Source organism: Vicugna pacos, chromosome 13 (assembly GCF_048564905.1).
Source record: "Vicugna pacos chromosome 13, VicPac4, whole genome shotgun sequence".
In the NCBI taxonomy this organism is placed as follows: Eukaryota; Metazoa; Chordata; class Mammalia; order Artiodactyla; family Camelidae; genus Vicugna; species Vicugna pacos.
In genome coordinates, this window is record NC_132999.1 from 3,825,995 (window position 1) to 3,849,880 (window position 23,886).

The 23,886-nt window shown below is 39.6% G+C and overlaps 2 protein-coding genes across 2 annotated transcripts in view; both read right to left on the bottom strand.

The window, feature by feature from the left end:
* CLCA1 (chloride channel accessory 1) overlaps nucleotides 1–5,008 on the bottom strand; it is a 29,898-nt gene extending 24,890 nt beyond the window's left edge. The window contains exons 1-3 of the mRNA XM_015240662.3: nucleotides 4,814–5,008; nucleotides 501–641; nucleotides 36–183 (exon numbers count right to left, since the gene is read on the bottom strand). Of these exons, the coding sequence (XP_015096148.3) occupies nucleotides 36–183; nucleotides 501–641; nucleotides 4,814–4,975 (451 nt within the window). The 5' untranslated portion in view covers nucleotides 4,976–5,008. The remainder of the gene's footprint in view (nucleotides 1–35; nucleotides 184–500; nucleotides 642–4,813) is intronic.
* A 13,246-nt stretch (nucleotides 5,009–18,254) lies between these two features.
* CLCA2 (chloride channel accessory 2) overlaps nucleotides 18,255–23,886 on the bottom strand; it is a 33,742-nt gene continuing 28,110 nt past the window's right edge. Inside the window, exon 14 of the mRNA XM_006205926.3 lies at nucleotides 18,255–18,781. Coding sequence (XP_006205988.2) covers nucleotides 18,339–18,781 — 443 coding nt within the window. The 3' untranslated portion in view covers nucleotides 18,255–18,338. The remainder of the gene's footprint in view (nucleotides 18,782–23,886) is intronic.

Here is a 23,886-nt window from a genome sequence, read left to right on the forward strand (position 1 = left end):
AGAAATATAGCAGAATAGCTCATCTCTACCCATACCTTGTGGTCCATACTGAGGCAACTTTTTTCCTGCTACAAAGTCAGGAGTGAAATAAATTCTTTCACCCTTTTCTCCACAGTTTCCCCACTGCTCAGTATAGGGTCCATCGTTACCTGGAGAATTAGGTTCAGCAACCAGAATATCAGCCTGAAATTTAAGAAAACACTTCTTTCATTACAAAATTTCAGCAAATGAAGTGACCTCATTCACACTACAGCATTTTGAATCAATTTTATTAGACTCTAGAATATTTAGATGAAAATATTCTGCTAACCTTTCTTTTTTTAAGGGGGCAGGTGATTAAGTTTATTTTTTTAATGGAGGTACTGGGGGTTGAACCCAGGACCTTGTGCTTGCTAAGCACACACTCTACCACTGATCTGTACCCTCCCCCTAGATTTAAAAAAAAAAAATCTGAATCACTAAAGAAAACTGAATTTGAAAAAAGAACTTGATATTCTCACGTTTTTGTAGGTCTCAAGTTTGGGCTTCACGTATTCGGGTTTTGTCTTCCAGTTTTCAGGAATCAAAATGGCAACACTTTTGAAATAGAACCTTTTTTCCGTAGCTTCAAACAGATACGGAGACGCCTGGGTCACCATATCCTGGAAAAAAAGAAAACATATAGCAAGCACACTTACGACAGAACATAGATGAAAGCACAAATTTACATTTGTATCTGAACATTTCCAAAAACTAGTTATTTATCAAAATGGGAAGAAGAGATTATTTTGTTAATAATAATGGCTAACCTTTTCTAAGGTTTTACCATACGCTCTGTGTCACAGTGTAATGGTTGACAACGAAGACTCCAGCAGCAGACACCAATCCTGGCTCTACCACTTACGGTGGAGCACCAGGAAATTTCCTTGAGCCTTCCTGAGCCTCGGTTTCCCCACATATAAAATGGAAACTACTACAGTGACCAGGCTGTAAAGTTGTTGTGACGATCATGTGAAGTCAAGAAAGCACTTGGAACCATGTTTACTCAGCACAAGTGCTTATCAAGTATTAGCTGTTGGTTTCATTTCATTTGCTCCTTTGAGAATCAATAAACCTTTAAAGGAGAAATTGAGAATTTGTTTCACATGAAGTAGTGGTGGAGGAGAAACTCAAAATGAGTATGACTTTAACACCTGCTGACTCCTGTGATAATTGGGGGGCCATCTAAATATTATGATAGTATTTGTTTCCAGTATAGCACGAAGTGTTAGGTATAAGAAAATGGCATAATTACATAATTTCTTTTCAATATACCTAACTCTAGGTCTTTGAAATGAAAGAGCTGTAGTGTTAAATTCTAAACACCTCTGCATATCCCCTGAGATGCATCATAACAAGATTGCAGAAAGGGTATTACAAGGTATTTATTATAGAAAGGGAAATTGGGTCTATGAGGGCTGAAAACCACTGAAAAACATAAAAATGAGTGTGGACAGAGGAAAGAAGAGGACTGAAGACTGAGCTCCAGGGGTCCCCAGCATTTAGAAGTGGGAAAAGGAAGAGCCTGCAGAGGAGACTCAGAAGGAGCAGCTGGCGCGCAGGAAGGAAATGAGAAGGCATGGGGTGAGAGCGTTTCAGGAAGCAGAGAGTGGTCATCAGTGTCACATGCTGCTGAGCAATCAAGTAAGAGAAGGACTGAGAACTGAGCGATGGATTTGGCACCTGGAGTGAGCCATTGTAGTGGAACCAAGATGACAGCTCCATGTGAGTGAACTGAAGACAGCAGGAGGCGAGCAAGCAGAGACAGTGATATCAGACGGCAGGTCGAGGAGTTTTATTGCAGATTAAAGGGGAATCAAGAAATGAAACAGCAATGAGGGCAAGGGAGTTTTGTTTGATTTTTAAATGGAAACTATTATAATATATGTAGATGTTAATGGAAAAACAAGAAACCTGATAATGCAGGAGAAAAAGGGGATCGTTGCTGGAGGGAAGCCCTTGCTGGAGCAGACCAGTGTGACCAGACAGGCTCCAGTGCCTAGGAGTCTAGTCCTAGGGGTTCGTCTTAGGAGCAGAAACAGTTTCTCACTCTGCGGGGCAAAATAGCACTTGGGTATTGATGCAAGGGTGAATCCTGCTCTGCCTCTTCCTAATGGGATAAACTTGAGGAATTTATTTGATTCTCTGAGCCTCAGTTTCCATCATTTCAAATGGTGATAAATATAGTTGCCTTGCTAGTTTTAAAAAAGTTCTCAAAATGATTTGCATTTTCTTCTTCCAAAAAAAAGCTGAAGTTTTGACAATCACTAAGAGAATTTAACGTTGTATCATTTAAAACAATACAAATACTGAGTCAGTCTCACCAAAAGCATAAAATATCTTCTGTGTTTTAATAGAAACATTAGTAGGAATCTTTGCTTTGACGTTTCAGTTTCTGAGAAAGTGACCTCACACCCAAGTAGACACTTACACTTCTGAGATCTGAAGAATGTCGAGGATGAAGGTTATAGGATGGGTGGTAATTCCTTAAGGACAGGGATGGTGGGATGGTGCCCTGGATTCCTGCTAGCTGACATAATGTAAATGCTCTGGAAGTATTTGTGGGATTAATGAAGAAATGAATGAATGAAGTGGTTACAGTGAGGGGCAAACTGTCCAGGAGAACAGAGACAGGCGGTCCCCGGGCTCCCATGCATTGAGAAGACCCCAAACGACTCCCGTTGTGTATCTTTCTTTCATATGTGTGTGAGAGAAAGAGAGAGAGACAGACAGACATAGAGCGCGCGCTTCTCCCCGCCTCTCACTCCCTCGTCTAGTGCGGGGAGCCGCCACCGCTCCTGCGACGCCGCCTGCCGAGCAGGTGCAGGGGGTGGAGCCAGCGCAGCGCCGTCTGCGGTGCTGGAGATGGGGAGGCGGTGGGGGCCGGCCTGCTGAAGCGAGTATTTAAGAGCTGCCGTGAGGGCTTCCACCTACACAGGGGCACCGGGAAGAGTCTCCCCGAGAAAGCAGAGGGAAGACCGGCCAGGAAAGTGGCACAGCCCACAGTGACTGCCCTCGAAGGCAAGTGCGGAACATCAAATAGGGAGGAGCTCATTGTATTAACTACTCAGTCGGGGACTCTGAGCACACTGTTGCCCTTCAGGGTTCCTGCGACAGAGAAGGAAATACGGAAACGACTGCTCTCATAGCCCGCTCACTTAGGACTCATAGCAGAAAGCCAACTTGATAATTGCAGTGAAAAGTATGCTTCTCAGAAGGAAGCACCCCCTCCTGAAGGACAGTGAGGTGCAAGTCCTCTTGCTTTTGCTCTAAAGCACCGTATAAACACAAATCACCGTTGCCATTAGAGATAAGGCACCTACGTGCTCCCTCCAGCGTGTTCCTGAGCCCCCACGTCCAGCCAGGGACAGAAACATGCTGGCCGCACTTCCTCCCATGCTTTCCTTGCCTGTTGCCCCAAGTGGCTGCTTCATTTTTTTGCTGATGCCATCTCTAAGTTTAGAGGCGATCAAAGTTTCCCCAAGTCTTCTGACTGTTGAGAGGTTTCAATGGTACAAACTTCTCTTTCACCAATGGCAGTAATATCTGAAGGTCTTCTGGTTAAACAGGTGGACTCCCCGCCCACACCCCCAACTGCTACACTTGTCCAGCCCCAGACTCCTCTTGGTGGTGGAGATGGTTCTCTCTCCAAGCTCCATCTCTCTGGGTTCGCTTCTCTTCACAGCAAGGAATCTTCTGAAGCTGTCCTTGGGACCCTTCTGCTACTAACGTCTGAGATCACACTGAGAAGTAAGTCTCAGTCCCTTTGGCTTGGTCAGGAAGGATGAGCCCTTTCCATCTGGGATGAGAAGGGGGACTGGAGACCGAGGACCATGCCTGCCATTTACTGAGCTCTTCCTGTGTACCCAGCACTCTGCGTGCATTTTTAAAGTTTTGGTTTTTTTTAGTGTCTGAGATAATTTTAGACTTACAGATGATATGCAGAAATTGTACACAGTTCCCACACACTCTTCACCCAGGTTCCTTTATATGCATGCATTTTCAATCCTCACAGAGTCCTGTGAGGAAGGTACTTACTACTACCCCCGTTACAGACCAGCACTCTAACTCATTATGGAATCCTGCCTCTGGGCGGGCTCCAGCCGCATTCCAGGCTGGTCTTTTAGAAGCTCGTTCCGTCTTATTCTAGCAGTTTGCTGTTGTACACAAGCTGTCTAGTCCCTCCATTTTACAGCAGGACAGGGAGCCTCTCCTCCCTAGTTCTTCCTTCCCCTACAGAAGAACAGCAAGGGAGCCTGAGAGGACCCCTGGCCCTGGGGCTGGCAAAATGCAGAGCTTCCTCCCACTGGAGGGGTCTGTCTTGTTTCTGAGTCAGAGATCTGTATCCTGAACTCCTACATTAGGATCACAGAGGAGGGTTACAATTAGGAAACTAAAAGGAGGATCTGACATGAGCCAATGGTAAAATCAGGCAAAGAAATTTTCTGTGCGTCTCACAGTATCTGCTAAATGTAGCTGGCTCGGCCTTAGTCTAGGACTAAATAATTTTCGATGAAATCATCCACAGCCAGTAAACGTGGGCATCATTAATTAAGCGCCAACAATGTATCAAAGTCTGAGTCATGTGCATTGCATTTATTATCTCATCCCTCGGAAGAATCATAATGGTCAAGTGTTATTATTTCCATTTTATAGCTGAAGGAATGAAGGCACAGATATAAAAATAACTTGCCAGTATCATGCAGCTGGAGTTAGGAATCTCATGTTTGCTTTATCACAATATCATGCTTAATTAAAAACAAAAAAGCACGGCTCATTACCATTTTGGACTTACCTTTATTTGTTGAATGAGTGTTTCATCCTCTGGCACATTAGGGTCGATGGCAATGACAATGCCTTCATAGCCATTGTTATTCAGCCGAATGAGCGACTCACTCAGGGCGCCTGCCAGAAGGTGAAGGACCAAGATGAAAACAGAACTCTTAGAAGACCCCATTGCTGTGCATCTCCCTTCGAGTGCTCTCTCTGTGGAGAAGTGTCGGTTATGGAGGCGCCTTTCCTTACTCCTATATATATGAATACATAGACACACAGTTTCCCAAGTTATGGGAGACCGTTTATTACAGGAATCTAACCCCTTGACCCAAAATAGTTTCACTGTTGCACTTGTCTCCACTATGAGGAACAGTAACCGTAGCTTAGTCTCAAATTTTGTGTACTTTTAAACATTTTATTTTGAAAGGGTCATTTATCTTGCGTTTACCTTTGCCAGTTGCTGGGAACGAGGGTGGGGAGCTACATCCTGTTCCCTGGAAGGACTCACAGGTGACAAGCAGCTTTGCCATTGAAAGATGTTTACTTCTTACAAATGTTTGCCCAGCCAGGGACACTGACCCACCCAACCCCACGCGCTCACCCCGGCCCGCCCCGTGGAGAACCGATGTTCTGCGTTAGGTGTGAACCAAGTATCCTCGCGGTGGGCTTTATCTTTACCTCTTCAATCTCTGCGTAAGCTCAGCACCTCTTGTTACTCCCTTAGACAATCCACTTGCACCAAAAGAATTAGCAAGCAACATAGATATTATTGAATATTTTATAATGAAGAGAAAAGATAAAATTTATTTCTCACTGTGCAAGGAAGACTCCCTCAGATTTCCTCATCAGACCTTCATTTCTCTATTCCATAGCTTCGATTGCCCAATAAAATTCCAAATTAAATTATTTTACTGAAATTAAATGCCTCTCAGAACGTGAATTGTGGACTGCCCCCTGCTGTGTAGATTTTTTTGAGTCTGCCAAACCTCCGATGAAAACCCAAAGTGGTCCACTGCTTTCCTGTATTCAAATTACTTGAAATATCCTTTCATCCCATGACTTCGTTTGATCTCCACGTGGTGGTAACCATCAATTTCATCTTGTCTTTTTTCTTTGACTTTGACTCATAAAAATTAAATTAGTACTTGTTACTAAGAATTAGTACTCACAGCTTAAGTGTATAATCTTTAATCCATCAAAAGGGAAGCATTACACTAGAGGGGAAGTACTCGATTATAAAGTGGTTATCCAGGTGATCCAAATATGCTTGTAATATAAAAATAATTTATTCAATGCTTATTGAATGAATGGATGCATTTATTATACATATGTCATAAAAATTTAGATTCTGAAATATCTCAGACCACCAACTATATGTGTCTCTCCTGAGTTCCCTAGAAAAGAGAGCTAAATGCAAGCTTGTATGCTAATGATTTGCAGAACAGTGAGAGTGAGTGAAGGGGGAAATGAGTCAGGGAAGCCGGGAAGCCTTGGAAGGTGCTGACTAAGCTGGCCACTGTGGTTCAGTGGAGACCCAGCAGCCCGCCCTGCCCTCCGGGATCTCTCCTAATGGGCTGTACAGAGACACTGCGCCTTGGACGAGGCTGCTGTAGGGAGGAAGGGGCAGTGTCTGGCTCCTACTCATCTCCTGCAGGTGCTCGGCTCCCCTGAACGTTCTGCCCGTGTCATCCAGCCCCTTCACAGCAAGCTGGAAAGGAAACCCCGTGCCCTGCGGCGCACAGGGGGGCAGAGCCCCCACGTGACGCCTGACTGGCCTCTGGCAATGGGACCCCGTGGGCTTACAGGGAGCAGGCAGTGACTGAGGGGGACCAAGTGCCCGCGGGGCCACATAGACAGCTGGGGCTGAGAAAACCTACAGAGGTTCCATGAGGTGAGTCCAGTGCAATTTACTCGTTGGACTGCTCAGATCCACCCATGTCCTTCCATCCTATCTGGCTCCCACAGTATAAGGTACGGCTGGAATCTGGGGGTGCACACGCTCTCTCAGGTCTTCCCTGAGGGAAGGTATAAGCCTACTCAGAGAATCTCCACCGAAGTCGTGGGCAATTGCGATCTCCTCACCCCAAGCAAGAGAGTTACTGAAATAAACTGTCATGCCTGCTGCTACAACTGGTCTCAAGGCCATCACCGGTATGTACCGCCTCTTCCCTTCGCCACCAGCTTCTCTCACTTTCAGCCAGTGTTTTGGCTGATCTGCGTCGTCTGTTTGTCTGTTAGCACAGCCCAGTCCTCCATTCCTCAGGGGTCCGGGCCCGCACTTGCCCTGCCCTTGCAGGGCTGTGCCTGGGGCTGGCTCCCCCGCCGAGGGCCAGCTGGTGTGCCTCCCAGTTCAGCTGCCTCTCCGGAGTTCGCTTGGCCTTCCCTGCTGCTGGGCCTCGGCTGCCTTTCCAGTGGAGCGAGTCCTTGCTGCTGCCCCAGTTTTCTCATCTCCTGACACCGTTGGCTCTTCTCTGCTTCCCCAGACAGAGGGCAGGGTTCAGCATGGCCTCCCCTGGGCAGGCTGTGGGGGCACCCCCACCCTCTCTGGGGCCCAGGTTCACCCTAAACACGTCCACAGAGGCTTTGGCTCACATAAAGCATCACACCAGGCACCTGGGATCCGGCTTTGTCAGAGACAACCCAGATGGGCCCAGTGACACAGACCAGAGGCGCAGAGAGGTAATAGCTCAAGAGACACGCTTTCACCGAAGATGGAGTATTTCCAACATTCCAGAAGTTTCTTTTGTGTTCCTATCTAGTCAAAAACTTCCAAATGGTAATCACTATACTGACCTCCATCACCACACTGATTAATTTTACATTTGTGTACTTTATATAACCAGAAATATGTAGTATGTCCTCTAACATTTTCATTTTCACATAACATTTTCTGTGTGAAATTCAGTCTCATTGCTGCATGTAGCAGTAATATGTTCTTTTTCCACTGCATTCCATTATAAAACTCTACCACAATTTACTTACTGACTTGTAAGGGCCTTGCCAAGTATCGATATCAAGGCTATTTGGTCCCATAAAACAAGTTGGGAAATGTTTCCTTTTTTGTATTCCTTGGAATGGTTTGTTTAGAAAACATTGTTTCTTCTTTAAATTTCCTTCTGACTATTGCTTTAGCTTCATCATGCAAGTTTTTCTATACCATATTTTAGTTATTATTCAGTTCGAAATATTCTAACTTTCATTTTGAGGGGTTTTTTTTGTTTTTATTTTTTTAGCATATGCGCTATACAACAAGGAGTTACTTAACTTCCAGACATTTGGGGATTCTCTAGTTAATCTATTCTTGATTTCTAATTTAATTCCACTGAGGTCAGAAAGCATAGTCTAAGATTTAAATCATTTCAACTTTGTTGACACTTGCCTTTTTGTTTCAGCTTATGGTCTATTTTGGCAAAATGTTCCATGTGCTTTTAAGAAAAATGTGCATTCTGCAGATGTCGGGTATAATGTTCCATATATGTTAGGCCAAGCTGGTTAATCATGTTATTGAAATCTTTTCTTTTCTTACCAATTTCTTGTCGGCTTGTTCTCCTAGTTACTGAGAGAGCTGTGTTAAAATGTCCAATTATAATTGTGAATTTGTCTCTTTCTTTTTCTTTTTATTCAGTTCTACCAACTTTTGCTTTATATATTTTAAAGCTATATTTTTGTTGCATGCAAATTTAGGATTGTTATATAATTATCATCGCAAAATGTCTTCTCTATCTCTAATAACACCTCTTGCATCAAATCTACTTTTAATGACATTAGTTATGATATACTGGTGTTATGAATATGGGAAAATTTAAAGCAAATACAGCATGGTTAGCACAATGCCTGGCACATGGAGTTTATTCAGTGAACGAAGTATCTTTACATTTCTTCCTCACTTCTGCTTACCCAAACCTTAGCCTTGAAGGGAAAGGTGAGAGAGGAGCCAACAAGATGGAGAAGGCTGGGACTTTGCATTAGATGGCATCAAGTAAGAATGACCAAAGTGTATTTTTAAGATATTGATGTTTAAGAGTCAGTGTTTAGCTGTTTGCCATGTAGTAGCTCAATATGACTCCTGCTTCCACTTCCCTGTCCAGTTCATTACCTCCTTTAGTAATGGTAATAAGGCAATGAGGAAATAGGTATTCATACATTATTTGATGGGAGAAAAATTGGTACAAATATTTTGGAAGGAAATATGCATCAAAAGTGTATCTTTCAACATAGCAATTCCATTCTAGAGATTTGCCCTACAGATAGACTCACACAGATGCACAAAATTGCATAGACCAAGGACAACTCACACAGGTGCGTAAGGTTATATGTACAAGAGTGATGTTTTTTCCTCAAAATTCACTTTATAATAGTGAAAAGTGGAATTACCCAAATGTCCATTAATGAAAGAATAAATAAGCTTATTTATTTGACATCTATTTTGTTAATCACACCTTACTTCACCATCTGTAGTTTTAACAATAGCACGTATTACTTTTGTAATTGAAATAAATTTGTACATAAAATTAACATACTGGACTAGAGACCATCATTTGGAAATCCTGGCATGATAGCATAGAAGTGGTAGTGCAGTCTTCTTCAAATTTAATTTCCAGTTACATTTCCAGCCAGTTTCCTTCTTTACTCTTCCATTTCATGCTCGTCTCTTCCTTTCGCCTTCTTCACGCTCTTGCTTCCTCTTTCCTATATTCGTGTGAAATAAGCTATGCCAATTTTTTTAATGTTCCGTTTGGATGTTTGTTAATTTATATTGCTTTTGTTCCACAAAGCCAGGGAGATGGATGTACTGGATAGCTTCCTCCTTCTTGTGCCCCTGAGATTAAGTGTTCTCAGATAGATTTTTGATAAGATTTGGCAGCCTGTAGCTGAGAGGGAGGGGGACGTGAAGCTGGCCACCCACCATCTGGGGCGCTCCCCACCCAGCTAGGGAATCACCTTGCTGATAAGAGCTCTGTGTTCTAAGTGCAGAAGGGGTTTATGGAGGGAGGCATTTCTTTTGAACTTTGAGGACAAGCTCTAATTACCTCCATGGATGTGAGCACCTGTTTCTGTGCCCCTGAGTGCTTCTCTGTCATCGTGTGCCTGTAATTGTATCCCTCACTTTCATATCTCACTTTGTCTCTCTCTTAGTGCCTGGTCTGTGCGTTTTCTACTTCCTATGATACATACAAAATAAATCAGATTCTCATTCCCTCGGAGCCCACTGCTTACCTGACATCCCCTCTACTTCTGTTCCCTGTTTCCCTGTATTTTACCTTCACAGATCACAACACAGATCTTAGCACATAACGCAGCATCTACTCAACTTTATATCCATTCCCCTTCTTTATTTTTTTTCATCAGTTAGATTTCTACCACCCTTATGAATTCAGTCCTCTCACATGGACCATCTTCACTTTATTTAAACCTTTTTCTCTTCTTTTTGTCTTCTCTACTTCATTTAAATCTGACTCACAGTTTTGTGCCCCTTTTCCCCCTTCACTAAGGCCACTTTTTCTTATATTCATGTGTCAATTTCCTTGTAAATGATGCCTTTCCCTTCCCTCCTGTAAAGCAGGGTCTCTCAGTCTTGGCACGCTGACATTTTGGTTCGGTAGGGCTTTGTTGTGGGGGCTGTCCGGCACGTTGTAGGGTGTTCAGCAGCATCCCTGGCCTCTACTCGCTAGATCACACCCTGAGCTGTGATGATCAAGAGTCTGCACACATCGCCAAGTGTCTCCTGGGAAACTAAAATCACTCCTGGTTGAGAATCGTTGCTATAATGCTTGATAAAAAGGGAAGAATACAGTAAATTCATTCATATTGTTTCTTTTGAGGCAAAAAGCATATACAATAAAATGCACAGAACAAGTGTAAATAGATAAATGAATTTTGACAAACGTGTGCACACCCAGGCAATCACGATCCCGCTAAATACCTGTAACATTTTCATGGCTCTGGAAAGCTTTCTTGTGTCCTTTCCAGTGAGCCCTCACACTTGTGCTCTGAGACAACCACTGTTATGATTTCTATATCCAGAGTTTAGTACTGTTCTTGACCTTTTTATACATAGAATCATGCAGTCTATGCTCTTCTGAGTCTGACTTATTTAGCTCAGCATAACGCTTCTGAGATTCAGGTGTTTTGTTTGCATGCGTCACTTGTTTGTTTCTTTTTGTGGCTGAGTGGTGAATTCCATTGTGAATTCACACAAACAGCAACATTTGTTTTATTCATTTTTAATAGAGACTATTTTTTTTCCCGCTTGGGGCTGTTATGAATATAGTGGCTATAAAATTCTTGAGCAAGTCTTTTGGTGGACGTACTTTTCATCACTCTTGAAGTGGAATTGCTGGGTCAAGGTTTAGATACATGTGTAACTTTTAAGAAACGGCCAGGCAGTATTCCAAAGTGGTTGCCCACTCACCAATGTAGAAAAGTTACAATAGCTACACATCCTTGTCAACATTTTTTATTGCCAATCTTTATAATTTAATTGTTCTAGTCGTTCTGGGGAATGAAGATGTATTGCATGATAGTTACCATTTTCAATTTGTTGATAACTGATAGTGTTGATTATTGTCCATTTTTGATTGAAGTTATGATTGATTTACAATATTATGTCAGTTTCAGTTGTTGGTCGCCTTTGTGTGTGCTTATTGGCTATTTGTATATCCTCTTTTGTCAAGTGTCTGTTTAAGTCTTTTGTTCATTTTATTGGGTTCTTTGTCTTTTTATTACTGATTTATAACATTTTTATGTATTCTGGATGTAACTTCTTTGTTAGATTTGTTGTGAATATTTTTTCCACTCTAGCTTACATTTTTATTTATTAATGATGACGTTTGATGAGCACAGTTATTTAGTTTTGATGCAGTCCAACTTACTATTTTCTTTTATGCTTAGTTTTTCTGTTCTGAGAAATGTTTCTGCACTATAGTTGTGAAGATATTTTCTTATTTTTTTTCTAAAAGTTTATATCTTAACTCATATTTATATCTATGATTCATCATGAATTCATATTTTTACAGGGTAGGAGTAAAGTTATTTTCCCAAACATATGCCTAATTGTTCCAACATCATTTATTAAAAGAAATTCTTTTTTACCCATTGAATTTCCTTGCCTCACTGATTTGCACATGCCTTTGTGGAAAATCTAGTGACAAATGTGTATAAGTCTATTTCTGGACTCTTTTCTGTGATGTGTTTTATGGCACAGCATACACATGAGCACTCAGAAAGAATATGTATTCTGCACTAGTTGCTTTTGGTACTTTATAAATGTCACGGTCAGATTGGTTTATACTGTTGTTCAAATATTCTCCATTCTTACTGAGAGTTTCTGTCTAGTTGTTCTATGGTTATTGACAGTGGGAGATTTAAATCTCCAAGTTTGATCATTGATCATTTGACCATCTCTCCCTTAGTTCTGGCAATTTTTGTTTCTAGTGTTTAGAAGCTCTATTAGTAGGTTCATGCACATTTAGGATTGTTGTACCTTTTTTATGAAATTTTTTTATTACTTTGAAATGACTCATCTTTTTCTTTCCTTTTTCGAGTTCTGTTTTGTTCCATAGTAATATACTAATGCCAGCTTTTTTATGCTTAGTGTTTGCATGATATACCATTTTCCTTTTTTTCACTTTCAATTTCTATATCTTTATATTTAAAATGCATCTGTTGTGAATTCCATATAGTTGGGTCTTGCTCTTTTGTCAAGTCTGAAAATCTCTTGTTTTTAGTTGAAGTTTTTAGTCTATTTATATTTAATATAATTATTAATTTAGCTGGTTTTAAGTCTACCATCTTGCTGTATGCTTTTTGTTATTCCCTTGTGTTCTTTTATTCTTGTTCTTTACTTGTCTTCTTTTGTGTTAATTGAGTAGTTTTAATGTTCCATTTTATCTTATTTATTAGCCTTTATTATATGCCTTTTTCTATTATTAATAGGCACAAATGGGTTACAATAAGCGTCCTTAATTTATCCCAGTCTACCTTGAATTAATATTGTATATGTGATATAAGTGCCTTTAAACAGTATAATTCCATTTATCACTTTTCTTTCCATTCTGCTCTTACTGTTTTATATCTCACTTCTTTATGTCATCTGTACCACAACACTATCTATTTTTGCTTTAAACAGCTAATTGTCTTTTAAAGGAATTAAGTAAAGAAAATTAACAGTGTGTTATATTTACCTACTTATTTATCATTTCCGGTGATATTTCTTTCATGCTGTAGATCTGTATATATACCAGATACCATTTTCCTTAATAGCTTAAATAAATTCTTGTTGTATTTCTTGCTGGTGAAAATCATTTCAGCTTTTAATTACCATTTTTAAAGATGTCTTCGCTCAATACGGGGCTCTGCATTGACAGATTTGCTTTCGGCACTCTAAGATGTCCTTTGCTGTCTTCTGGTCTCAGTTGTTCCTGATGAGTAGTCAGTCATCTTTCCTGTGGGTCGATTGTTTGGAAATTTGGAAACATTTCAGCCAATGTTTCTTTGAATATTTTTATGCCCTATTTTCCCTCCCTCTATTTCTGGGACTCACTTACATGTATGTTACACTGCTGGATATTGTCACACAGGTCATCTGGGCTTTTTTTTTAATGAAATGCTTCCATTTAGATGTTTTCTATTTTCCTATCTTCAAGTCATAGGATCCTGTCTTCTGCGGTACAAGTTGGTTGTTAATCCATTACAAATTTTTTTCTTTTTCTTTTTCTGGAGGGGGCAGTTTATTATTTATTTTTAGAGGAGGTACTGGGGATTGAACCAAGGACTTCATGCATGCTAAGTTTGCACGCTACTGCTTGCGCTGTACCCTCCCCCTGCACAATTTTTTTATATGTTGTATTTTTCAATCTTTGGGATTGTCATTTGCTTCTTTTCAAAGAGTTTTACATCTTTCCTGAAATTTCTCCCCTATTCATCACCTATATACATATCTTTTCCTATAATTTTGTTATCTTATTTATAATAGTTATTATAAACTCATTATCTGCTAATTCTAAATGTGGATCATTTTTGGATCTTCTTTTATTGACAGATTTTTGTTCTTACTACTTACAGAACACATTTCCTGCTTGTTGGCGTGTCTATTAATGTTTTATTATACGCTGGATGATATGTCGTAGAGACTCTGTGTTATGTTATCTTCCTCTGAGTTATGTTACAGCTGTAGTTTGATCATTGGTGAATATAATTTTGATTCTATGGAGACTTGGTCTTAGATTTTGTCAGAGTGGATCTGTTTCAGTTCTGCCCTCTTTCCTAAGGCATAACTCTTAGTCTGGGAGTGTGATCCCTACTCCTAATGTGGCCCTGCTGGAGTTTTAATGGAAACACACATGCTTACCAACACCTCTGACTTGGGTGGGGTTGAACCTTAAGCTTTTTCTCCTTAAGACTGGGCAGTTGCTGAAATCTCTATTCAGCTATTTTAGCGTCAAAGTTCTTGTTTTCCATTAGAATTTTTGCAGCTTAGGACTCATTCAAGAATTGCGAGAATGCACATTTGGGAACTTCTCCCTTGTAGCTGCTTTCTTTCTGAGATTTCCTCCCTCTGTGGTGACCCAGAATTCTTACTTCTGGCTTGTCAACCCAGTAAGACTGCTGCTTTCCGCTTGAGATCTATCCAGATGCTCTGAGCAAACTGGAAATGCCTTTGAGGGGAAAGTTGGCTAAATGTGGATCTCACCTATATTGCTTCCCTTTGTTCAAGGGTCATATCTCCTCCAGTTTCTGCCTGCTTTTGTTGGTGTCCAGTACCTTTGAAGAGTTGTGTTTCATATTTTTTAATAGTTTTAATTGTTATCAGCAAAAGGATTAGTTTGATGTGAGCAACACTGCCATTAATGCAGTTGGATTTGTCACATTGTTTTATTTACTTATTTTTTTAATTGAAATGTAGTTGATTTACAATGTTGTGTTATTTTCTGGTGTACAACACAGTGATTCAGTTATATATTTTTTTCTTTTTCAAATTTTTTTCATTATAGGTTATAACAAGTTATTGAATGTGCTGTGCTGTGGGCTAGGACCTGGTTGTTTATCTGTTTTGTATACAGTAGTTTATATCTGCTAATCCCAAACTCCTAATTTATCCCTTCCCCCTCCTTTCCCTTTTGGTAACTGTAAGTTTGTTTTCTGTCTATGAATCTCTTTCTGTTTTGTAAATAAGTTCCTTTGTGTCATTTTTGTTTAGATTTCACATATAAGTACTATCATATGATATTTGTCTTTCTCTTTTTGGCTTACTTCACTTAGTATGATAATCTCTAGGTCCATCCATGTTGCAGCAAATGGCATTTTATTCTTTTTATGACTGAGTAATATTCCATTATATATATGTATATCTATATATATATATACACCACAACTTCTTTATTCAGTCATCTGTTGATGGACATTTAGGTTGCTTCCATGTCTTGACTATTGTAAGCAGTGATGCTGTGAGCTTTGGGGTGCATGTATCTTTTCAAATTAGGGTTTTCTCCTGATACATGCCCAGAAGTGAGATTGCTGGATTATATGGTAACTCTATTTTTAGTTTTTTAAGGACTTGCCATACTGTTTTCCATAGAGCTGTACCAAATTACATTCCCACTAACAGTGTAGGAGGGTTTCCTTTTCTTCACACCCTCTCCAGCATTTATCATTTGCGGACTTTTTAATGATGGCCATTCTGTAAGGTGTAAGGTGACACTTCATTGTAGCTTTGATTTGCATTTCTTTGATAATTAGTGATATTGAGCATCTTTTCATGTGTCTGTTGGCCATCTGTATGTCTTCATTGGGAGTAAAGTTTATTTAGGTCTTCTGCCCATTTTTTGATTGGGCTGCTTGTTTTATGCTGTTGAGTTGTACAAGCTGTTTGTGTATCCTTGATGTTAAGCCCTTGTCAGTCACATCATTTGTAAGTATTTTCTCCCATTCCTTAGGTTGTCTTTTCATTTTGTTTGTTTTCAATAAATGATATAGTTAAGGATCAACTCTTCCAAAAATAATTTCATTATAGCAGAAGGCAGAGCCTAAAGCAAACAAAATAATGTGGGGGTAGACTTTCTAATACAACCATGCAGATGCAAACGTACTTTTGGGGCAGTCAACATCGCACACATAAACAGCAATTGGCTTAGTGCATAGGCTATGTGAACTCATCTAAAAATCTTCTCTCTCTCTCCCATTGAAATTTAGCCTTCTTTTACAATATGCCTAAAATAATAGAGTAAAAATGGAAGGCATATTGTCCTCAACTTCCAGAACAAATGTCTACATACTGCATAGCAATAACCTTTGTGACAGGTGAAGATAATAATACCTGACTATGTCACCTTCAAACCCTAGACGTCTCTTCCCTCTCCTGGATAACTGTGCATCTGGCCCACGTTTTCTCATCCTCTTGCAATCTTGGATCAAATCCTCAATGATGTCGCTATTCATATGGCATTCCACTAGTGATCAGTGCCTCACAGTTCCTCATTCTCTTTGGCCCAATTCTTGTCTGTTTCTGTTCCTTACCATTGGTCCAGGATCAGTGTCACCTCCTTTGCAGTGGCTCTGTCCTATTGGTGACTGCTGGGATCTCTAAATCAGTATCATCCCACATTTACCACATCTTTATTGTCATCTGAGGCTTCACTCTCTCACAATCACTGGAGCTTGTTTACCTTGTTCATTTGTTGAGATCATTATTTCTACTCTGCTATAATATATTTCAGTTTATTGCCTTAACATCCTTAATGTATCTCGGTTTTGCTTCTTCTGATCCACTAATTTCTGGACTTACATCCATTTGTTCATTTCTGTACCCACAGGATGAAGAAAAAGAAAAAACACTGTTTCTTATACGTAGACCTGTTCTCCTGCTTATTGACCTTGAAGATTTAAATATTTCCAGGCATAATCCCTGGCATCTTTCCTACCTTCTTCAATAGACACAAGCAGTATGAAGGAGCAGCATGACAGCCTGGCTCTCTGCCCATGTAGTGCTGCCATTAACCAGCACAGCACTTTAGATTATTCCCATACCCCTCCATTCTCTGGTCTATAAAATTAGGAGAACATCTGAGGACTTAAAACCCACCACACACAGCATCTTAATATTTTACTAGCCCATTGAAGCTACAGAGATCTCAGGCTGTGAGGCATTTTTATGGCAATAGAGGGAGGAGGAACTGACTGCCAAGTGGGGACTTGAAGTTCCCATCCGGGAAAATTTAGACACGGCATGTAACAGGCCAGACCCGGGATGTAAGGTGAGCTACCAGGAGCAGCCTCGGTGGAGACACTGGGTGGTCATTTTACTCCCCAGCACTGCTCTGAATCTTCTACTCAGCGTTTCATGCTCTGTGTGTCTTTTCATTCTTGTTCCAGTTCCTCGCAATTCCCTCCCCACCCCACCCCAAAACTTAGTCTAATTTTCATTCTTAGTTGGTCCTGGTTATAAACAGCTCTGTTCCACATTATTGTCTGTATTTAGCCAATGAAGATTTAAGTTCTTTAATATGCAAAGCAAATGATTTCATTGCTCAATAATCTTTAAAAAGTAAAGAGAGTAAAATTAGATGAAACATAATTTCTATTTACTTGTGATCTGTGCTTCCTTCTCCATATTTGCCCTCCACCCCTGCAGGTAAATAACCCTCTATGGGGAAAGAACTCCTGGAGTCTTATTTAACTAACAAAAAAAAAAGAATCATTAATAATTTCCAAAGGTCAGTCCCTCCCTTGTGACTTCTTCCTTGGTTGAAATTGAATAAAAACTATACAGCCGATGTATGTATCAAAATAAGCTCAAAACTATGTCTTTCATTCTTTACTTAAAGCCTTACAAGAACTATAATCATTTTCACTGAATAACACCCGAGGCAATAACTTGGAAAGCTGCTTCGATGAGAGTAAAAAGTTATATTAAAAAAAATAAATTCAATAGACCTCTGTTATAAAGCCAGTGTCAGGGGACAAGGATAATACCCACATTGTCAGGTTAGCTCTTACAGTGAACCAAGATCTTTCTGAGCATGAGCAGTGGGATTTATCTGTAGTACAGTGAGCCAAATGGCAAGGGGCAAAGACCTTTACAATAGGGGCTTCATATATGAAATGAGCTTGATCTTTAGTCATAAATAAGCAACCCATTCTGAACAGATAAGGGGAAATGAAAAATTCATCACAGCAACTAACAGTTGCTTTGTCATTCAGATCTAACCTCCTTTTCTCTACTTAAAGCTATTTGTTCTCTTCAATAAAACAAGCTGTTCTTGACTCTGTGATTCAGTTTTGCCCTTGCCTTTGAACACATTACCTTAGAGAATATCTTTTATTATTTTGTCTATAGCCAAAGCTTAAAGGTTTTTTAACTGCTCCCCCCGCCCCAATTAGGGTTATGAAAGATTTTTTTTGTCCATTTACCATGAAAAGATCTGATCTGTACTATTTAAAAACTCAAAGCATTTGTAATAATCTGATGTTAATTTGATTTTATTGATACATTTTTGTAAAGTGCAAAAGCCATGGGTCTTTAAGAAGGAAGGTACAGACATATTTGTTCATAGTAATTTTGTTTCATTCTCTTTCTTGTCTGCTCTCTTTTTCCTATTTAAAGTACAATGTGTTACAACTATAGTGAGGCAAATGACTCCTATGAATCCCACTGCTGTTAAAACTCCTTTCAATATAAGATCATCTCTGGCAAGTACAGGAGCAGAATTTGGGGGAATCAACAGAGATGCCTGGGCAATGTTAGATACAGCAGACTTTAAGGAGTTCCTATCGATTGCTCGCATTGCCACATAAATTCTGTGGCTTTTTTGTGTCTCTCCATTGGGTTGTTGTTCAGGTCCAGTTATGAAAAGCTCTGGTGAGAATGTAAATATCTCCTTGGTACCAGCTTGCTGAGGATTTAGCTTGGATGTATTCACTAAAATGGCACTGTTAAAGTCATCTTGAATATTCTGTAGACTTTTACTTATTCTTATTTCATAGCTGTTAGCTGCAATTAAAAAATTTAAATGGGAAGTTAAGTGATTTTTGAGTAACTTTTCTAATTTATTAGAAATAGCTAATGACAATACAAACAAAAGTCAAAATACATAGGAATAAACAAAACAAGAAATATGCATATGAACAAAACTTTAAGATGCTGTATAAGAACTCACATTAAAACCTGAATAAGAGAAAAGTCACTATTTTTTTTGAATAGCAAGATTCCATAGAATAAAGATATTATTTTCCCTAAGCTATTTTATAAATTTTACATGATTTTATTAAAAGTGTCCCTAGTTTCTATTTTAACAAGCTTATTGTAAAGTTTAAGCAAAAATAAGTCATCAAGTTTAAGCATATAAAGTCTAAAAAATAGCAATTTTTTAGTAGAAGGACTGACCTTATCAAATATAAAAACACTGTAATGCTTCAGCAATTAAAACACTGCAGTGCTGGTCCATGAATAGATTCATGTCTAAAAGTAGGTCAGAATACATCTAGGAATTTAGTACATGACAGAGATAGAATTCAGATTAATGGGTGAAAATACAAATTTCTTGATAATTGTGTTATGACAGTTGGGCAAAAACCTGGAAAAAATAGGATCCATACTGCAAACCTGTTTTTCAGGATGAACTGCAAAGTAATTTAAAACTTTGATGTAAAAAATAAAAATATTAAAATATTAAGTATTTAGTAGGGAACAATGGATGAATTTCTTTATAAACTTGAAGTGGGAAAAGACCTTGTAATTAAGACTCGAAATTCATGAGCCATAAAAAAATGGATAAATTTGAATACATAAAATGAACATTTCCCATGTGGGAAAAAGCCTCCTATAGGCAAAATATAAGTACGCACGTTAAGTGACAAAAATATTTACAACTCAAGTCAGAGGTAAAATTCCGTTCTGGTGATGGTTAAGCGGCTTCTGTCGGACTAATGTACCAATAGGTAACAGGTATAAACTCTGAAGAAATAAAGGGGGCAAGAAAACTATTGAAGAACTGGAATCAGATAAAAACACAAAGAAACCAGAGGAGATGCAGCCAGTGAAGGAAGGGAAACAGACTGGGACTGATTCCTGTTTGTGCAGCTTTTCTCTGAGGACATTTTCACCCAGTACAGATTGCTGGAACTGACGCAGAAAGCCACTATCTTCTTGGTCTGCAAAATCAGAGGACCGAGTGTGTGGTTGCCATAGTAGTTGAAAATTGAGGGAGCCAGTGAGGGATGAGCCTCAAATCTGTGTATTAGCTTCTCTCAAATCATTGGAAGGCCTCTGAGTTGTGCATGTGTGGGTGAAACATCAAGGACTCAAGGGGAAACAACAGATGGCTGAAAAATGGAGCAGATTTTTACATCAGTGCCCACCACAGGGGAAAGTAGAGTTTGGAGTGTGAGTCTTGCCACATTAGCGGAATTTGGTAAATACCTTGTGATGTCCATTGAAACCCTAGAAAAGCTGTGGTTTAGGAATAAAGATTGTGTCCCAGAATTAAGGGATATGTTCTAGGATTAAGTACAAAACTGAAACAAACCCTATCCAAAAGTAAAACCAAGACTCCTCAAATTCAAGGTGACCATAGGTATCTACTAGAAAAAAATTTCAAAACTCTTCAGGGGAATATAACAAACTCCAGAGTCTATAATTTACTACCTCATGTCTAATATACAATAAAGAAATTACTAGATGTGCGAAGAAACAGAAAATGTGACATGTGGTCAAGAAAAATATCAGCAAAAAAAGAGTCACAAGTGACTGAGATTTGAAATTAATAGACAAGGACCTTAAAAACCTATGATGAATATATTAAAGGTCTGCAAGACAATTTGGATATACTGAATGAAGGGATGGGAAATTTGAGGTGAGATATGGGAACTAAAAAGTAAGCAAATGGAAATCCCAGAATTGAAAAAAAGCTAATACAATTTTCATTTGAGAGGATTAATAGCAGATTTTATATAAGAGAAGAAAGACTTTATCCTTGAAGACAGGTCCATTAAAATCATCCATAATTCCAGGCAAAAAGAAAAGAATAGAAAAATTGAACAGAACCTAAATGACCCTTAGGATCCACTGATATATCACTATATGGATATATGTGTATATGATATAATGTAATATAATATATAATATAATATAATTATAAATATATCCAGGAAGGAAAGAAGAAAAAGGACAGAGCAGAAATTTTCTGACGATGTAGCAGTTGAAAATATTCCAAATTTGATGAAAAGAACACTCCACAGACTCGGGGAGCTTAGCAATCCCGACAGAACAAGAATCAGAAAACCATGCTGAGTCACATCGTGGTCCATCTGCTAAACACCGAAGAAAAAGAAGAGCAATATAAAGCAGCCAGAGAGAAAAGAAGATACCTTATACTCAGAAAAACAACAGTAAGAATGATGGCTGACTTATCAGAAAAAAATTGGGGCCAGATGACAATGAAATGAATATTAAAGTGCTGAAAGAAACGAACCCGTTTCTTCTAACTCTAAATCCCACGTGCTCTCTCCTGTGAGCGACTATTAAAAATGATGCAGGACAGCTGTGCAATAGCAAAGACTCACAACTAACTGAGCGCATACATTCACGAAGGGTTTCCTTCCACGTGCAGTAGTTGTCCCCCCGCCCGCTCCCCGTGAAGAAGAAAATGGTCTGGTCTTGCACCTTTGACCTCTTAGCTTTATTTCTAGTTTTGGCCTCTACCTCTGCATTCCCACTATATTCCAGCCCAGGAAAGCAGCGCTAAGGCCATGGGCAAGACACTTAACCTCTCAGGGCCATTTCCTTAACATTTAAAATAAGGGGACCAGACTAGTATATTTTTAAGACGCATTCAAGCTCCAAAATATTATAAATGCTGATATTTACTGAGCACTTAGTATGGACCAGACACTGTTTTAATCCCTCTTTGTGCCTTTTCTCATTCAATTCTCTCAACAGCCCTCTGAGATGGGTCCTCTTCTCATCTGCTTTTGCAGATTAGAAACCAGAAGTTTAGAGAAATTAAGCAACATGCCTAAGGTTACACAGATAAAAGGTGGTCTGTCTGATCCAGGAGCCCAATATCTTAACACTATGCTGTGTGCCCTTCCACGAGACTACAGTCTCCTAGTTCCTGTCTCCCAGTAATTGCTACTTTCCCAGTTACCAAGGCCTACACTTTCCTTAGCATTTTCACCAATAAATTCCTGTTATAAAAAGTCCTGGGCTAGGATTGAGGACACAGCCTCGTCTCCAAGGAGTTTACTTTTACCAGTGGGAACAGTTCCCATTTTTTGTTTTCATTTGAAATCCAAGTCATGCTCTAAGGATTATTTCAGATTTCTCCTACACTGAGGCTTCTTCCACTGTAGGAGCGTAATTGAGGTCTGGAGGTGAGGGAAGTGGGAAAAAATGGCTGTCACTAAACAGTGTTTTCAGAAGCAGTGAATTTTCAACAACGTACAGTGTGTTCAATGACAGCTGCAGAAGAACATGAAGAAAAGATGTCAGAGGAAGCAGTGTGAAAGTCAGACTGCCAGACACATAGGGAAGCTAGTCGGGGCAGGGAGGGCGGTCCAAGACTGGTGCTTTTTGGGATCTGAACCTTGTCCAAAGGCTCTGCACAGATCCCTGGCATCAGAACCTGGCCCTTGCTCTGCTTCCATCCATGTTGATATCTCCGTTCTTTTAAAGCCTGTGTCTCCGAAGTCTGAATTATACAAACAGCAGTGTGTTGTACATAAGACGGCTTTCTGACCACGTTATGCCTTTCTCTCTTAATACAAGATTGTAAGTTCTTAGAGTACAATACCATCTTAAATTACTTTTATATAATGTCTAGCCCTGTGCTGGGCATACTGTTGCTTAGCAGATAATATACTTCACTTTAATTTCTGGAGAAAACACAAAGGAAATTAACTTCATAGCAGAAATACGGATGATGTTTGGTACTTAGTATTTTACCCATATTTTTAATGAAACCCTAAGGAAATGACCCATTTCCATAGTGCCTGGTTTATATCCATTCCCAAACGTTAATAATGATCTGGTAATGTTTTGCTTACTCCACGTAATTGGCCATCTTTTCCAGGATACTGTGTGTGGTGAAGTGTGGGTACTAGGCATATACGGATATGCCTGTGCATATGTGAGGTGTTCAGTTAGTGCTAATAAGGGCTTTAAAAGTAGTCAAATTTTCATAATTGTAAACCAGAGGCATATCCTTTTTGTTTCTAATTCTGGCCATAGGGGTGAGGATAACACCTTCCTAGACAACAAATTGGGAGTTGGGGGGGGGAAGAAGCAATGAAAGCGCATGTTTATGAGTTGAAACAGGCACCTACTTGCTGGTTGGTATGCTCACGGCTAATTGATCAATTTTGCCATTGCTGGGTCATCAAACCAGTTATAACTGAGTGATCTCAACATATCCAGCCATTCCCCACCCTCACCACACCCAACCTTTTGTGGTTTGAGTTTCTGACATGATAACAACCTTGATCTGCTTCAATCTTCCCGCTCATCAGTGAGGTTTATGTGAAAGTATGATATTCTCTCTTCCCTTTAATATCAGTTATGAACTAAAGTTCCGTTTGGTTGTATTTCTTCTTTTCAAGACATTCATAGCCACTAATACTGCACATTCACTTCCTTTCTACTCTTTTAGTTCAGTGGTGTAGTTGAAACCCCCAGGGCTCTTCAAAAGGACAGTTCGCAACGGTAAGGGGAGTCTGAGCTCATGCTTGTCTCTTTTAGCATGTTACTATGCTTCTGAGGCAGTGAGGAAAGAGGACAATGCTGGATGGCAGGCACCACTCTTACTTCTATATAAAGATGGGCGTGAGTGTTGGTGGCTCCTTACTCCAAATAAGAAGCTAGAGACGTCTCTAGCAATGCAAACCAGGAGCCCAGGAGACTTACTGAGCCTGCTTTCTCTTCCATTTTTTACAATTTTATATGTCATCTCATTTCATCTTTACAATACTTTATGAAATAGATAGTTTTAGTCCTAATTTCCATAGATGGAAACTGAGGCTAATAGAATTTAAGTAACCCGCCAAAGATTAAACAGCTGGACTTACAGCCAGAGTGAAAACTATTTTTTTCCCCTAAAGTTA